Source organism: Eubalaena glacialis, chromosome 5 (genome assembly GCF_028564815.1).
Source record: "Eubalaena glacialis isolate mEubGla1 chromosome 5, mEubGla1.1.hap2.+ XY, whole genome shotgun sequence".
Classification (NCBI taxonomy): Eukaryota; Metazoa; Chordata; class Mammalia; order Artiodactyla; family Balaenidae; genus Eubalaena; species Eubalaena glacialis.
The window spans coordinates 129,042,575-129,055,836 of record NC_083720.1 but is presented as its reverse complement, the minus strand read 5'-3'; the positions used below and the strand labels follow the sequence as shown (position 1 = coordinate 129,055,836).

At 40.8% G+C, this 13,262-nt stretch overlaps 1 protein-coding gene across 1 annotated transcript in view; it reads left to right on the top strand.

Annotated features, from left to right (window-relative positions):
- The first annotated feature begins 447 nt into the window (after positions 1–447).
- The window catches only part of DAPP1 (dual adaptor of phosphotyrosine and 3-phosphoinositides 1), a 58,491-nt gene continuing 45,676 nt past the window's right edge, over positions 448–13,262 (top strand). The window contains exon 1 of the mRNA XM_061191686.1: positions 448–548. Coding sequence (XP_061047669.1) covers positions 448–548 — 101 coding nt within the window. The remainder of the gene's footprint in view (positions 549–13,262) is intronic.

Genomic DNA, 13,262 nt, shown 5'->3' with positions numbered 1-13,262 from the left:
CTCCTTATGTTTGTGGGTGAGACGGAAGGTGTAGGTGATGGAGTGCATCCTCGACAAACCAGAGGCAAATAGCACTAAGGAAAAACTATGGTTTGGCCTCACGAAGAGAGTTGGAATTAAGAGTCAATTTCAGTTGGAGCAGTTTGATCTTTATTTCCTTTGCCAGAAACTGCGTGTGGCATGATGCAGCGTGGGTGTCCTCAGAGGTGGCTACGCAGCTTTGCGTGTTTCCTGACGGACACAACACTCCTGCCAGCACCTAGGGGCCAGGGCGGGGAGTGTCAGTGGGAGGAGTAACCAAGTTTCACTTCCTTGCTGGTGGAGACTCAGCTACAGCTGGCTTCTCTCGCAGTGGGGAGGGGAGGGCGTGAGGAGTAGCAGAACGTCTCTCTCTCTGCCTCTTACCCAGAGCACCTCGCAGGGGCTTAGCGGACGTGAGGCGTGCGAATGGGCAGAGCAGAATCTCTAGAAGGGAAAATGAGCACCCAGGATCCTTCAGATCTGTGGAGCAGGTCGGACGGAGAAGCTGAGCTGCTCCAGGACTTGGGGTAAGAGGGCAAGTCCCCTTTTCCAAGCGCTTATTGGGTGAACCTTAACTCCTCACTCCTACGCAAATGCTCATCTTGATGAATGATTATCTTTAGCACTCTTTCTCTCTGACACCCCAATCTTCTACCCATTCCACTTTACTCATCTGTGTCTGTTGGGGCCCAATTCCACTGTGAAAGTATGGATTACCTTTCCAGATGTGCAAACAAGTAGGTGGAGAAAATGGGACAAAAAAAAAAATCAAATGCTGGACGTTCTTTGAGATTAGGGACAGAATTGGGCTGTAGTCGCGGTCGTTGCTGGGTTTCCTTGTTATTGATCTGGTCTATGAATAAATGTGCTATAAAAGGTTCTGAGCTCCAAGCTACTGACAGTAAGAGGGCTGCGCTGCTGGTGAGATAAACAGAAAGCCTAGACCCTGCAGTAAGGGAAAGGGACTTTTTCAAAGGAGAAAGAACGAGGAAGTGTCTGCAGCAGTGTCCCATATGTGCTTCTTGCTCCTGACACTGCATTTGTGAGCTCTTGTATGCATGCATGTCTGTAAGGGCAACTTTGAGCCTTCTAAGTACTAACAAGTCAGGAAGAGGATAAACACTCTGCCCCAGACAGGTTACACATTTAGGTAGGAAGAGGCACTGTAGTCCCGTCTTTAAGAAGGGACCAGATGAGACAACGCATCAGGATACGTAATAAAAGAAGCAAATGTTACACAAGAGGGGGGTAGGGGATTTCCTAGAGAAACTGCTCCTTTCCCTTGAAGCACCGGGAATAGCCTGGTGAGGCTGATTTTGACACCTGTGATTCCCAAGAGGCGAGACCTGCACCTGCTGTCTCACTAAACAGCTCTGATCTTCACAAACACTCAAGGGCAGAGGAGCTGCGATCCTCTCCATCTTCCAAAGGAAGAAAACAAGCACCAAAGGGATTGAATAACTTGCCTGTGGTCACACATCAGTTACAAGTCGGGATTCCAATCTGCCAAGTCTATGTCCTTAACCAGAGAAAAACTAAAGTAGGGATGAAATCTCTCTGCCTCAAGACTGCAGAGATTGTATTTTGGGGTGTTGTAAGCGTTCTCAATAAGTCCTGTCTTTATATTTTAAACTTGAGGTCTCAGAATTGAACTTTACCTTCATAGGGTAAATCAAACGTAACAGCTAGACTTTTCAGTAAAGTAAACTCCCCTTATGGGGAGTCAGAGCTCCAGGACACCTCTAGCCTTCTAGACCAAATCCCCAAACTGCAGAGGTAAAATGTTCCCTGAGCATCCAAAATGGGTGTCACAAAGTCCAGGCACTAAAGCTGGACCCTGGACTCTCACTTAGATCCATATGAAGTTATTCAACTATCATTCTTTATGTGTTTGGTTATATGGATTCCCAGCCCACCATCGGTAGGAAGCCACAGAGGAGAAGAGAGACAAAGGAAATATTCAGCTCTGGTCCTTTAATTCAACAATTTTTGAGCCTAGGCTCTGTGCTTGAGTACCCTTGGCACTCACTTGGATGACAAACGTGAGCTAAACACTGTCTCTTCTCCCCACCTTAGTGCCCGTAGCAGGAAGCAACCTTAGGTAAAACCCACTAGGAAACAGAACTGTGTCTTCCCTCCATGTGCAGAGATGGACATTCAATACAACCCAGAAACACCCCAAAAAGGTGCTTTTATGTCCATACTTCACTATTTCAGAAGGCCTGGAAATGTCTTAAACATTGGAAGACGGTTTCTGTAACAACAGGCAAGCTACAGTGGTCTAGGGAAGTTGCTCTACGGTTTCGGTTCTTAACCTTGGCTGTGCGCTAGAATTACCCAAGGAGTTTTTCAAAATTCCTGCCCAGGCCACACACCAGACAAATGACATCAGTATCTTGGGGGTGAGCGTTTTCTTTTTAAACTTTCCAAGTGATTTCAGAGCAAGACCAAGGTTGAGAATCACTGCATAGAATAGAAATCCATCAGAAGCACTGAGTAAATGGGCCCTTGTTTGTTGGATATGTACCTGAATCTTAAAGCCATTAATAAACATTGACATTTCGTCTGTGGGTTTGGGAGCATTTGTTTAACAATTTTATTGAGGTATATTTTATAGATCATAGAGCTCACTCATTTCCAGTGTACAATTCAATAACCTGTAGTGCCTTTAAAGAGTGGTACAACCATCACCATAAATCAATTTTAGAACATTTTCATCCCCCCAATAAGAAACCTCAGAAGCAATTTTTTTAATATACTCAGTGGTGTGTTAATAAACCACCTGGGTGAGGGATAGCCCTGATTCAAGAGTCTGCCTGTTTCCCCGGTATAAATACTCCAATCACAGGCATTTTCAAGCTGCCAAGGGTTTAACAACAAGATTACAAAATTCCTGAGAATTTAATAATGGACTTGAGTTAGTACTTGTGCCTCTAGGACAATCCTGATATACCTCTCATAGGTCATAAGATCTGAGAAAACTTGAAAATGACCTGTTGCCTCTGGCAGAATTCTGAATGAAATGAAACTTCTTCTTTGAACCTCTAGGCTACTGGTTAGGTATAATCTACCCCCAAACTTCTAATTAATTCAGTTTTTAAAACGCTCCTTAAAAACAAAATGATTTAAAGCAGTTGATAGACAAAAAGTGGCTGGTTTTAATGCCTTCATTTTGAAATCATTTTTAATAGGTTATCTGAGTAGTTAGGTAGGTTCTTACATTTGTATTTTTGATAGATACAAACAGACAAGGTGGTGGTTAAATTAAAGAGATGGCATACATCTTTGTTCTTTGGTCCCATTTTTCTTCGGGTTCTGGAATCTGTAAGCTCTGCAAATTAAACCCTGCATTGCAACAAATCCATCCCCTGCCTTTCTAGGACACACACGACTTGCTCAGAAGACATTCTTTCTAAAGTACCTAAATCAAGCAACTCAGATGCATTTCTGTGTCTCATTTGCAGAGTATCAGTCTAAAAACACTTATTTTCCTTCATCCTAAACATATTAATGCATCCAGAAGCAAATGCGAGATAACACAATTTGCAATGGTTGCTCAGCTTCACTTACACGTTGGCAGAATGGGATGGGGGAGGGAGGGGCAAAGCCTGTGGAGAATGGTCAGTGAGAAGCAGGAGGTGTATTGGGAACAGAGGGCAGGCTGTGTGTGGCTTCCAAAATGAAGCGACGGGGCTGTGAAACAAATAGTGAATATTTGAGACACCACCTAAGGAACAAACTAGGATAGAATTGCTAATCAGTTAACAATTTATGATTCCAGCAATTCTTTGATTATAACAAAGGCTCCTACAAAACAATGTAGTTTTGTATGTAACTACAAACTATATAACTACAGACACAAAAGGGATACTGTGAAATAAAAATATTTTAGCATATTTTTAAATATTCAAATTATCTAGTCAGACATATTCCTTCAAGCAAGAAATATAATAAATGTTCCCTTTTTTATATATTTTCCCGTCTCAAATTTTATAAGGAAGTGTCTGTGTTTGGCTGTGCTGTCAGAGTCAAGAAAGTAGATTCTAAGCTCTGGATATTTAAATAAATTAATTAAAAACTCTCTAATTTCTCTGCTGCTTCCCATATAAGAGAAGGTTAGAGCAGATCAGGGATCAGCAAACTTTTTTTGTCAGGAGCCAGGTAATAAATATTTTAGGCTTTGCAGGCTTTATGATTTCTGCTTCAGCTACTCACATCTGCCATTGTCATGCAAAAACAGCCATAGATAACACAGAAACAGATGATTGTGACGGTGTTCAAACAAAATATTATTTAAGGACACTGAAATTTGAATTTCATACAGTTGTCATGAGTCATAAAATATTCTTCTTCTTTTTTCCCCCTAACCACTTAAAAACGTAAAACCATGCTTGGCTCACAGTCTACACCAAAACGTGTACCCTGGTAGGAACTGGCCCTCACGTGGTGGTTTGCTGACGACCCAGGGAATAAGTAACAATAACCGAAGCAAGTTCTTATGAGGAGGCAGACATTTTGCATACAAGAGCTCTGGCCTTCAAAAGGTATCTACGTTCCAGCTTTACCTACGAGGAGACTCATTAGCAGAGAAATCAAGCTGCCTGGAGTCCCAGAGAATCTGGGTCCCAAGTCCATGCTTATTCCACCAAACCAGGTTGCCCTCTTGTTGTGAGAGTCATTTGCCGGCACCAGGTCGTTCACATCATTTGGCCTTCACAGTAACACCATCAATACAGTATGATTATACTCATTTTATAGATGCAGAAGGTGACTTCAGATCAGTCAAGTGAACTGTCCAGGTCACAGACCTCATAGGTGGTGCCCTGAGAGTGCCTAGGCGCGTACTCCAAAGCTGACTCTCTCTCCACCGATGGAAGAAGGTACACCTTCTAAGAACGGCAATTTAGTAAGGGTTGGATGCTCACCATGTGCCAGGCACTATTTTAAGCCTTTTGCTCGTATGACTTATTAAATTCACACATCACTGCCAGGTAGATACTACCACTAGTGACATTCCTGCTCACAAATGAGAAAAATGAAGGACAGAGCTTTTATCACATGTTCAAGATGACACGCTCATAAACCTTCAAATCCAGGAGTTTGGCTCCAGAGCCCACATGCTTCTCCACTAACACAACTTCCTGCTTATTATATCAGCACTGTTAGTGCTAGTGAGAACTGAGAGAAAAAAATGTTCTGTGATTACTACCACCAACACATTTTTTTACTAAAAGACATTATTCTTTCACATTCTTCACATAACAGACATGCATACAAAGCCAGGTCAATATCCTAATTCATCAGAACTTTTTTGAATTGTGTGTAGATTCCTTTCTTCGGGGGCTAGGCAAATCGAATAGGCTAAGAAAAGCATAGTAAATTCAAAGCTTTGAAGGAAGCTGTTTACAGAGCTGATGCCAAGTAGAGCAAAAAAGCTTGTTCCTCTTCTGGGCACAATTCTGTAATCTTGGACTCTAAAAATGGAAGGTGATTCTCTTGTGGCTGAGCGAGAGTATGTAACTAGTGTACAGTTGGATCTCTGCTTGAACTAAAGTGAATTTCCTCTTCAGTTGTGTTTCTGTTCCTCTATGGGTAACGGTGACTTCCTTCTACTTACATGTGGAAATCTGGCCACACACGTTCTCCACATTGAGTGGGGCCACTTTGTTTCATTCATTCTCTTTTCCATTTATTCATAGACCCATATGTTGAATGATGACACTATACAAGGCAGTGTGTGAGTTGCTGACAGTAAGAAGAAGTGGCTGTCCCCTCAAGGAGTTTACAGTGCAGAGGACAGAGAATGCACGAGTGGGTGGAGTTAGAATGCAGGATAGAGGGACTGAGGGTCATTGCAGTGTCTACATAAAGCACACAGCAGATGGCAAGAAAGAAGGAGATCATTGGATGTGGAGAAGATGGCCTTGGAACCCGTAGGATTTTTGTCAGTTGAAGGCAGAGAAGAAGACATTTTCTAAAGAGAAAATGGCATGAATAAAACAGTAAAAGTGGCAAAACACGAATATTCAGAAAATAAAAAGTGTCCACATGGACTCAGACCCTCCCAGTCCCTGGGACCCAGCAGTTACTCATCGTTCAGTCCTGTTCTGGTCTTTACCTCTCAGAGTGCCCACCTTCAGCTACATTCTATGAGAAAGCTTCCACCTGGCTTTCCTCTTCTAGTTTCTAGTGTCATAACCATACACTTAGCCTGTTTTGTTTTCTTTTTTTTTAAGCCTGGGTTAATTTCTTGCTCCCACCAACTCCTCTCAATTATCCTATCAACGAGGATAAATTCCTAGTCTGATCCCCCATGCTCTGGCTCCTACCCCCTGAGGTGGGCCTGTCTGAACCCAACCACAGCCCACGTAGCTAAGTCTTGGCTGTCACTCGGTCACCTACAGATTCCCTGTGGTCCTGCTTCCCCGACTACTAGTGCCTGCTCCCGTTATCTGTTGTTAGACCTTCTTTGTTCAAAAATATTGAAATTTTAAAAAGCCTAAGGGCAATAACTTAATTTGTTTTGATAAAAGTATAGCTATGTAAGAGAATGTTGCTTTTTAGAGACACATGCTGAATTACTTAAGATTAAAGTGCTATGATATCTGTAACTTACTTTTAAAACATTCATCCAAAAATATATGAAGGAAATCTGGCAAAAAGTTAAAAATTATTCCACCTAAAATATGGGTATTATTTAAATGTAGGTATTATTTATACTAATTTTTCTACTTTCTTGTATATTTGGAATTATTTATAATAAACACTTTAAAATAATAATAAAATGTATTAATTATTGAAAATTTGGTGAATAAAGAAAAGCACCAAAAATGTCAGCCCTGTACCACCACCCAAAATGACATATTGCTCAACTTCTCTCCAGTCTTTAAAAAATATTTTTCTGTAAACACATACACACACACACACACGCACGTGCACATAGATTGAATCGCGCTCGTACCATGCATATAATTTTGCTCTTACTTTCTGGTAGCATACATTTTCATCATCTGCTTCTTGTTCTTTCTCAAAGCAGGTTCTGGGTCTGGTCTTTCGAAGGCTATCCTGTTTCCCTGTATTAAAATTTGAATATTTAGATTGATCCAAATTCCAGAAGGCCTTAAATAGATTGACTTTGGACTTTGGTCAAACGTCATTTGACAATATGTAATCATTGAATGTTTATAGGAACGTGGAACTACATGGTCATCATGGTTTTTTTTTAAGGTAGATTAATCTGGTAGTTGAGCATGATCAATAGTAATGAGTCCAGAGACAATAAAACTAATGAGTGAGAGAGTTTACAGACTGGTGTATAAGAAACTAGAGTGAGGACCTGGGAATAGTAAGGAAGGAACAGGGGTGGAAGCCAGTAATTCTACTGAGCTAAAAACATAAGTGATTCACATCCAAATAAGAATGAGTTCTGCTTTTGTATAGTTTTTCAAAATAGCATCAAAGAAGTTTTGAAAATCTTAATGGCATGAAATTCTTCTAATTCATCCATTGTTTGCTTTCTCATTGTAAATATCTAAAGTTACCTGGGTCTCATGTGATTGCTCGTACGATTCTGACTCCCCACCAGTTGAGTCTATACTTTGGGTTAATTCTCTACATAATCTTAGAATCATTTTCTAGATGTCAGTCCTAAAGCCCTAAGAGGTTTGGCCACCTGCTCTAGGCTGAGCACAGTACACTCTTTTTGACAGTGATCTCCTTAGGGGCAGGGCAGTAGGTTACTCATATTTGTCTATTCCATCCAAGCTCAGCACTTGACAAAGAGCAGATGTCTAAATATCTGAATTGTCCCAAGTTGGGTCAAAGCCAAGACCAGAACTCAAGGTCCCTGACTTCAGCCCTCCACACCAACACTGGTGATGTTCTTGTATTTATTACCCTCAGACTCACTCAGTCCTCTTAACAAAAGTTTTTACTGCTGGGACAAATTGACGTTGGTTAGAGGTAGCATCTGAACAATGGAAGAGACAGGAGATAACTAATGAAACAAAGATCTTTTTTTTACATCCCCCAAAGTTTGGGACTTTTTCCTAGAGTTATAGCTTCCTGAAAGTGACCTGACCTTCTCTGTCTCCTGTCCCAACCCACAATGGTAGGTTGTCAATGACAACTACAGTCCAAAGACAATTACCCTGAGGCAGCATTTTATGATGTATATAGGATGCAAGAATAACCACAGTAAGTGCAGAGTCAAGCTTGATTCCACTCCGAGATGAGCCCTCCTGAGAGAGCCTCTGGTTTGGGATCTCTGCCCAGGCATTTAAGTCCCCCTCAAGCTCTTATCCATGAAATAGTTTTTCTAGTCAGTCTCTGAGCTTTGGTTCCCAGTCCAAATCAAACATTCCCTGAGCCCCAACTGCTGGAGAAGCAATGATGCTCTTTTGGTTTTACAGCCACTCGTGTACTGTGCAGGCCGACCTGGGGACTGGAGAGGACCTCTGCTGCAATGAGACACAATTTGCCTCCCACGCCCCATCTCCCCATCCGTGACTCTGCCCTCGGGTCTCTCATGTCTCTGACAGCCCTGGGTGCATTGACCCAAGGCATGCTCTGTGGGTCTGTATCTTTCTCTCACTTTGGTTTCTCTGCCTCTGTCTCCTGGACCACTCTGATTGGGTTTCTACTTGTGTTCCCTAGGTCACTGTTCCTACGTGCTTCTGGCTACCTACATGAGCCGCTGTGCCTTTCTCTTGTCTCTAGGTCTGTATATCTCTCTTTCTACAGCTTTTGACTTATGTATCTCTCACTCTTTGTGCCCATCTGTGTCTCTGGATCTCTGAGTCTCTCTCTTTCTGTGTTTCCATCTCTCAGAACTTCTTGCCTCATTCATCAGGCTCCTTCAAGAACAAGTTTATCCTGGTTTCCAACTCCCACAGAATTACCATACCCCTTCAGTCTTGTTTCCCTGTAGCTGAGCCTTGACTCCGGAAAAAAAACACTTGGGGCCCCACCTTTAGTTCATTGTTTGACCAAATACTCACATACTCTGCCTCTGTCATCACTCAGGTATGCTTCCTAAAGCCTGGGGCAGCTGGCCTCACCATTTAGCTCTGCTATTAGCATTTGTAAATGTGGACATTTAGAACGGCAATGTGGAAAGTCTCAGACAAGCTGGTTCCATCACGGAAACCTCCTGATTGCAAAGACTATGGTCTTTCTTCAGCCTCCCCTATGTATCACACTACAATACATAGAACTTTCAAACTTTTTGCAAAGCCTCTCCTTGGTTCTCTCCTTGGTCAGGGTCCATTTGCTATGATCAATGGAAAGGTCAGCCCACATTTGTGAACAGGGGACTTAACATGCTTATGTGGTCAACACCACGTTGTCACATAATATACGCCACCGCCTGACTATAATACAAATTGCCGCACTGATAGTTTTTGATAGTTTTGATAGTAAATAAGACATTTCCTTTTCCTTAATCCATGATTTCTGATGGCTTAAAGAGTCAAGCGCTTCATGCTTTCACGAAGTCAAAGTGTCTAGCACCAACACTGTGAACAAATGTACACAAAGGCAATCAGCAGTAAAGCAAATCCCATGGAGTGACTCAAGTGCTGAGGACACATGAGCCCAAGTTAAGATTGCTTAGATTGAGATTGCCTAATAGATTCATTTTTTATTCTATTGTCATTGTGTTAGCAGGATTCTGAGGCCAAGCACAGACTTAGCAAGCAAGAAGACAGATCAATGAGCTGTGTTATCCATGGCCTTAAGAAAAGCTCTGTTATCCATGGCATCATAGGTTATGCATTTGCCATCTTTGGTCTAGAGAGTTCAGAAAGTATGTCAGCGTCATTCAAAAGTGAAAATAAGTTTGAAAATGAAAAAAAAAGTGAAAATTCTCCAAAGAAGTGAGCTTTTGTTGGCTGTTCAACTCCAACACCTGTTAGCTCTTTTTACACAATTAGGAATTTCTATTATTGCTTTGGGTTGAAATGTATGTCCTCTTTATAAGCCTGAAGGGACAGAATCTAGGTTCTATGTCACTTCTCTTTGCCAGGAAGGGGAAAAATATGTCATTAAATATATGAATAATCTGTAAACGTGGGTTACTAAGAAAATTTCTCCCCAAGATGTATGTAATCTAAACGGATGTATGGCTCATGTTTTAACATGCAAGACTGATTTCTGTGCCCACTTGTTCTTCCAGTCTTGTTTTGCATTACTCTTCAACATAGACCCTCTGTTCCAGGTAGGCATTGTGTTTCCTGTATACACCATGCATATGTCAACCTCAGTGCCTTTGCTTATGCTACTGCTCTGGTTGGAATGCTTTTTTCTCTCACACTTGATGAATTCTATATCTATTCTTCAAGTTCCAACTCATGGTATTCCTCCTCCATGAAGTTTTCCCTGATCATTTCATCCCCGCACGGGCTCTTCCTTCTATACCATTTACTGTCCCCATCACTAAGATGGCAGCTATTTGGGGATTTTTTTTTATGAAATTTGCCACAGATCCTTCTCGTTTCCTCTAAGTACTTATTTCCTAAGTACTGTAAAGCTCCTTAGTACATTCTTTGCTCTCTTTGTCCCGCTTTTAGATACCACACTCTGTACACTCAAACCATCAAGGTTACTGAAATGAGTTAAAGTTTTTAGGACCAAGAGTTCTTCAGCTCCATGCTTCTCAAACGCTAAACTGCATAGCAGTCATGTGGGGCTCTTGATAAAAACAGATTATAATTCAGCAGGTCTAGGAGGCCTGCAAATGTGAATTCCTAACAAAATCTCAGGGTATTGAGTGGAAAGGCACTATTGTTTTTCAAACACCAGGTACAACCCAAGAGTGTTCTTAAAGTTAATTTAGTGGGTCACAATCAATATTTGTTAAAAAGAAATAGAAAAGAATATAGTAAATAGTGTTTAGAAGAATAGTGTTGTTTCCTATAACACTTTTTGGTTTTTTGTGTATGTTTATAATGTAAGTGCGTGTGTGTGTGTGTGTGTGTGTGTGTGTGTGTGTAGAGAGAGAGAGGCAAAAGAGAGGGAGGCAAAATGTATTTTATACTATGGGCCAATTCGAAAAGTTTGAAAGCCTCTCCTTTAAAGGACAGAGCAGAATGAGATATAAACTTGTATCAGTAAATTAAGACAATAAAACCGATTGGGATAAGAAACTGTGAAGGATCCAATAGGCCTGGGCAATTTCCCAGAAGTTTCTAACACAAAGGGCACGGGAATGAGAGAAGAGGCAGAGCTGAGGACCAGTTTTCTGGATCAAGCCCGACTGCCTTCTCTGTGGTTGATCTTATTTCCTGTATCTTACTGAGAGGCAGCTATGAAAATTCTTTAGTGGGTGGGTGTTTCCTGATTTGTTACTGTATCATGGGAGGGATAACGCCACTCTTTCCTTCAAGGCCAGCTGTGGGTTTGATAATCTCATAAACCCAGTACAAATATTCTTTGGACGCTTGATGAGCCTCTGCTGACTATTAGCCTTGAGACTTATTTATGACGATGTGTGGACCTTGGGGGAAAAGGAAAATACAACATTGCTTCGAAAGTGTTGTTATAAAGAGTAATTTCTTGCTCTTTTTTACTTCTTCAGAGAAAATGAGACAGAAAGGCTTTTTTTTTTTAAGTTTCAGGAGAATGAACCCTATCCCAAATAGCAGAGAAGTCGTATTCCCAGCACGCAGTACAGTGTCCAGCATATTCATAATATGTTGTATAAATAACAAAGTTTTTACCTTGTTCTCTTCTGCAAAAGTTAAAGAGTCATATGAGAAGTTTATTAAAGAAGTCAGTGTTCCAACATGAAAATAAGAGAGTTTTCCTACCAGGTGTTATTATTAGTCACCTTGGCAGATGAGAAAGACAGAGGTTGCTACTCGTGTGGTGTCACATAGCGAACGCCGCTAAGGAAAAGAGTGGAGACAAAGGCCAGCTCTCACCTCGCACAATTTTCGCTGATACTGCATGGGTGTCTGTGACCCAGGTTAGCTGCTTATTAGCGTTCCCTTTCACTTGGCAGTTCCCAGGAGCAAAAAGGTTTCTTATTGCGCTTAATTCTAAAAACATCACCTTTCTAACGCAGCTGGGGGAGAAGTGGCAGAGCCGCAGAGGAAGATGACTTGCTTGGGGGTTTTAATCAACAGCAGGTCTAGCGTGAATCAGCAGCATGATGCAACTGTCAAGAAATGAATGCAATCTTGGGTTGCCTTACAGCGTACCTGGCAGCCAGAATGGGGAGATACTGTGGGGCTTTGTTTTGCACGTCAGATCTTACCTTGAAGATAGATTTTGAAAATTTAGAAGGTATTCAGAGGATATAAGTTCTCTGGGTGATCAAGGGACTGAAAATCTATTGTAAAAGGAGAAGTTGAAGATGATGGAAACAAAAGAGAGAACATTCTAAATGCTTCTAACTATTTGTATATGTATCATCTACATAAATCCAAGAAGTAGCTCTGAGACCATCTGTTGAAAGCCGTACAGCAAGAAAACGTTAATTTGATATATAGGCAAGAGTTTTCTGGCCATCAATCATGGAAGTATGGAATGGGCTTGCCTGGGAAGTAGTGAGTTCTGCATCATTAGTAATATGTAAACAAAGATTGAATAAGGGTCTTATCAGGGTTTAGACTTTATTCACACACTGTACAAAAATTAGAAATATAAACCAAGCTGCTGGTTGTGATTTTCTCTGCGATGAGGGGATTATATGTGGCTTTTATTTACTAAGTTAAACATTTTTAATTATTTAATTTTTTAAAAAATAAAAAGCAGACATGGCTTTTATAATCACCAGAAGTGAGAGTGTGAAGCCAATGAAGGTTCAGCTTCAGGTCCTCTGCCTTGCACAGACCCTAGTGATGTAGTTAAAATAAATGTAGTCAACTCAAAGAGTATTTAAGATTAATCCCTGAACATTAAAATTTTAAATACCCTGAAATCTTACAGCTCATTTATGAAAGAAATTTGATAGAGGTTCTCAAATTTTCCAACGGCCCTAAAAACTTCATTAGCAATATCACATCGTGAAGTTGAAAATAACATTTCTATGCTATCAATAATTTTAAAAAACATTATAGGTGAAAGACTGAATTCTTATTCTATTCTCTATATAGAAAATTGTAGTATACAATTGTTTTTAGATGAAGAAATAACCAGAGATGACATGGCCAAAAGTATAGAGAAAAAAAGGTATAGGGGTATGTAAACACTTAATTAATGAATATAAGTTGTTTTCTCAGTTTTGAAATGTTTGTGAT